At 38.2% G+C, this 4,468-nt stretch overlaps 1 protein-coding gene across 1 annotated transcript; it reads left to right on the top strand.

Annotated features, from left to right (window-relative positions):
- Positions 1-214: 214 nt before the first annotated feature.
- On the top strand, positions 215-3,533 carry LOC134257975 (uncharacterized; the record flags this gene model as incomplete). The annotated part of the gene is made up of 4 exons (XM_062740546.1): positions 215-804; positions 1,222-1,337; positions 3,034-3,146; positions 3,351-3,533. Coding segments are annotated over exons 1-4 (1,002 nt in total), but the record flags the coding sequence as incomplete, so codon positions are not given.
- Between the last annotated feature and the right edge of the window lie 935 nt (positions 3,534-4,468).

Here is a 4,468-nt window from a genome sequence, read left to right as displayed (position 1 = left end):
AAATAATCCCTAATATGGATTGCTGTACTACTCAACTTTTTCGGTTATCACATACAGGCCGATAGCAAGTCATTTAAGCCTGGGGTGCACAACTAAACACCTTGACAGTCATTTAAATAAGGATATCAGACGTAATTACTGAGGGGACGCAAGCATACATTAAGTATTTTTTCATAAAATGCTAGCAATTTATGGACAACATTATTAGAGGAGAATGACATCCTCACTCTCCCTGGCGTATCCCCTACTCGGTTCCTACGGCCATATTAAAAGTACTAATGCTTTAATAGATTCATCTCCAAGGTTTTGTGATGTCGGTACATCAACAGATTTTGACATTCCTTTATTTCAGAGTCTTATGATGGACAATGAAGCACTCTCGGCCTCAAACTCCGGCTCACTGTCAGGTGCCAATGTGATGGTAGATGGTTATCTGCGGGGAACGTGCATCTCAAACATCAGGAAAAGCCATGCCAATCCCTTCCAAAGTCCTGGTCAGTTGACGTTTTTAGATGAAAACAGGCAGTCAAAAGAAAGTCATGACAGACTCACTGAGCACAATAGAACCGCAAGGAAATTTCGCAAGTCGACATCAAATATGAGGGAGTATAACATGCAGTATAATGGTCTCACAATCATTCCTTGGGAGGAGTTTGTGTCAAATCCTACTCAGCTCAATGATTTGTTTCACTTAGAAAAGACTGGCTTCATAACATTTGACCCTGATGAAGTAAACGTCTTCTTTCATGCCACAAGAATGAATAAACCCCCGCTTGGCAATATCAGCGAAAACGGCAAGGCTTGGTAAGCATTTCGTTTCAAAAGAAATCATTAAATTCACTTAGAAAGATTGTCAAGAAAAATCAGATAAATAAAACTGTATTCCAATTGCAAAATTAATGGACTACAATTTAAGTTTTTGAACGATCGTACTGATATACAGTTTACCTCCTCTTTCAGCCAACTACTGTCCCAAACTAGTTCAGTTGTATTCAAAGTTATACCTTTTTGCTGTCATACATTATAATGTAAACGACTTTTTATCATTTTATACAATATTATTGTAAAACCTTGAATGAAATATTCATGTCTAGGTGATTTAAAATTAATTTATTTTTTTCATATATATAAAACTTGGTTTGGTACGTTGTTATTTTAATGATTTTTGAAACATCTTCTTTAGTATCATGTTTTGAACCTCTGTGGTGTAATTTCTTTCAGGGTTTTGACCGTAGAAAATAGCCGTGAACTTGAAGAGCTTAGATTGTCACTTACGGAGAGAATATCAGTTTTTGGGTTGACCTTAGTCAGAAAACAATCCAAACAAAAACAACGAGGTAACATATTCATTATATATGTAAGACTCCAAAGTCCGATGGTGACGCCAAAGTCCGATGGTCTCGCCAAACCCCGATGGTCTGCGCCAAACCCCGATGGCTCATTGTCTTTACGGGCGCCAAAGTCCGATGGCCACGCCAAAGTCCGATGGCTCGTTTCCTATGAGACGCGCGATGCTAAAGTGCAATGGTCTGACACGCCGAAGTCCGATGGTGCGGATGAACAATCAACGTTTATGACGTCACAATAATCCAACGTCAATCCTTGACGCCGTTGTCCTGCATTCAAAAGCAATCATTTCTGAATTCGTCCTTGAACACAATTTTTATTATTGATTTTGCTTATTGCTTGCACCTTCTAGAGATATTCTGCGGGACGTGGAGGCCGGTCCTTCGGATGAGACCGTATAAACCGAGGCCCCGTGTCACAGTAGGTGCTGGCACGAAAAAGATCCCTCCCTGCTTAATGGCCCTAAGTGCCGAGCATAGGACAAAATTTGCAGCTCTCCACCAGCAAATGGTGGCGTCTCCATATGAGTGAAAAATTCTCGAGAGGGACGTTAAACAATATACAATCAATCAATCAATCTAGAGATATAAGGGTTAGTCCTCGCACACCACTCGATTGATTAGGGTTAGTCCTTGCATTGCACAACCCGAGTGAATTAGGGTTAGTCCTCGCACCAACTCAAGGTTATTGTTAATACACACTTTTCGAGCGTTAGTCTCGCACCTGCCTGAGAGTTAAGGGTTAGTTTTCGCATTTATTTATACTTATTCTAAAGACCTTTGCATGTCGCGGCATTGAGGTTTGGGCGCAGTGCTACTATGACGTCATAAACGTTAATTGTTTTCCGCACCGTCGGACTTTGGCGTGTCAGACCATCGGGGTTTGGCGCAGACCATCGGACTTTGGCGTGACCATCGGACTTTGGAGTCCCATCGCACTTTGGAGTCCTACATATATACGCTGTATCATATAGGAAACTATCATGCCATATATGGCTGTTTAGATAAATAATAACAGGTCAGAATACAAGTGTTACGCGTGTTTGTAAAATTGTAAAGAGTTTGCCAGTGCATATATTTGAAAGTGTGAATCATTACAATTATTCTAGGGAGGGGAAGGATTTTTTTTGCGTAATTTGTAGTTGGATACCTTGTGTTACTGTAATACCAAAGGTGACAAAAAAACAAGTGACTATAACTCGCGATCACGAAGAGAGCCAAAAACGAGGGTAACTTTGGTAATGCATGCGATCCAAATTAAAACACAAGCTTTTGATTCCTCCAAAAACCCTGTTAACTTAACGCATGCATATCTAACGTCTTTGAGAGAAAATATCAGTGCTTCTATATTTATTATGATAAACTGTATGTTGTATTACTTACTGAACGACCCTCATATTTTTTTTTCTCCAATTTCTTTTAAAATAGTTTTTAAACAGTTTTAGTATAGACACGGAGTTAGGACACTGATCCCAAACCAGTAACCACCCACTGATCATAGCCAACTGTAACAGTCTTTTATAGCTTGAACCTTTTTTTGCAATACATTATTTTTCAATAGATGTACTTATTTGTAATTTGGAACCGGGCGGGGTGAAAGAGAAATGTCTGGAAGTAAGAAATATTGAAACTGAAAAATTCACTTTTTTGGACATTTTTAAACCCCTAATTCTCTTTCCACATGAAGCCCCGTGTTTGCTGATGCTCGAGCCCACTGGTGGCGTTCTTGGTGAGCAGCTGAATGCCCATATAATGAGGTGTTCAAAAATCATGGAGCAACAAGGGAAATTTTGCATTGAGGTATACGTAAATATATTCAATGTCACTATATTCTCAGATGGAACCATTTATTTTCTCATCAGCAAGGAGCATGGTTCCTTGTATTTAATTTGTAGACCTAGCTGTTAGAATGAAAACGGTTACTAGTATTTGCTAATAGACCTTCTAAAATGAAACAGGATTTTATGACTTGCCTAATGTATGACTTCTAAAATTTCTTACAAGATATCCTTTAATGGGTCAGTTGAGCGATGGTGCAGAAAAGTTACATCGACAAAGTGTGAGTCAGTTGGTGCCAAACTTTTGATTACAAATGGTGATGAACCTGAGAATCTAAGGACCCTGGAGAACATCCTCTGCTGTGTTATATGTCTTCCTATTTGGGCAATACAAACCGCAGTCATCAAGGTAGGAGTTCATAACTATCTTATAAAGATCTTACCAATTAGTCAATAGTGGCATGGATTTCCACCTTTTTTCCTCTTGAACTAAGGTTAAAGTTTTATATAGATGTTCTGCAAGTGATCTGCCTGGTAAATTGTTCAGGAAGAAATATAAATCTTATTTTATACTGACTGCTCTTTATTTATCAGATCAGAAAAAAATTGTACAAGCAAATTTAAAGAATTGTGGCCCCCTGCTTTCGGTGTCTTTCTGGATGATGTGTCATTTTTTATGTCATATTGTGTCAAATATGAACGCCCTATTATATGTCATTTAGAAATTATCACTGAAGTTGTTTTTTTGTTTTTTTTTACAATTAAGGTCAATCGTGAAGGTCAAAGGGTCAAAGGGTTATAAGTCATAGCATGCTCAGAAATACATGTATTTTGTCACAGGTAATGCACATGTCAAATATGAAAGTCCTATCTCTTCTCAGTCAAAAGTTATAAGGAACAAGATGAAACACTGATGACAACATAGTAAAGATTAAACTTTGCTTAATGCAAATTAAATATATTGGTACCCAAAGTAAAGGTCTTCTCACAAGAAATACGATTGGGGAATATGAAAGCCATAGCACCACCTGGTCAAAAGTTCTGGCCAAGGATAAGTTTTTGAAAAGTAGGTCAAACTCTAAGATCTTAAGAAAGGTCAAGTCAGAAGTATTACATATGTGAAGTGTGAAAGCCCTAGCCGCAACCGTTCAAAAGTTAAGGTCAAGGTTTGTTTTTTTTAAATGTAGGTAAAAGTTGTTGATATCCAGTGAAAGGTCTTGTCACAAGGATTACATATGTGAAATATAAAAGCCCTAGCCCTTACCGTTCAAAAATTATGGATAAGGCTAAAGTTTTTTTCATAAGTACGGAAATTTCCAAGGCCCAGGTCACAGTTGTCGGTAT

This window comes from Saccostrea cucullata, unplaced genomic scaffold, assembly GCF_032062105.1.
Source record: "Saccostrea cucullata isolate Sc308-1 unplaced genomic scaffold, CSIRO_AGI_Scuc_v1 ctg15295, whole genome shotgun sequence".
NCBI lineage: Eukaryota > Metazoa > Mollusca > Bivalvia > Ostreida > Ostreidae > Saccostrea > Saccostrea cuccullata.
The sequence above is the reverse complement of the archived record's forward strand: the minus strand, read 5'-3'. Positions and strand labels throughout refer to the sequence as shown.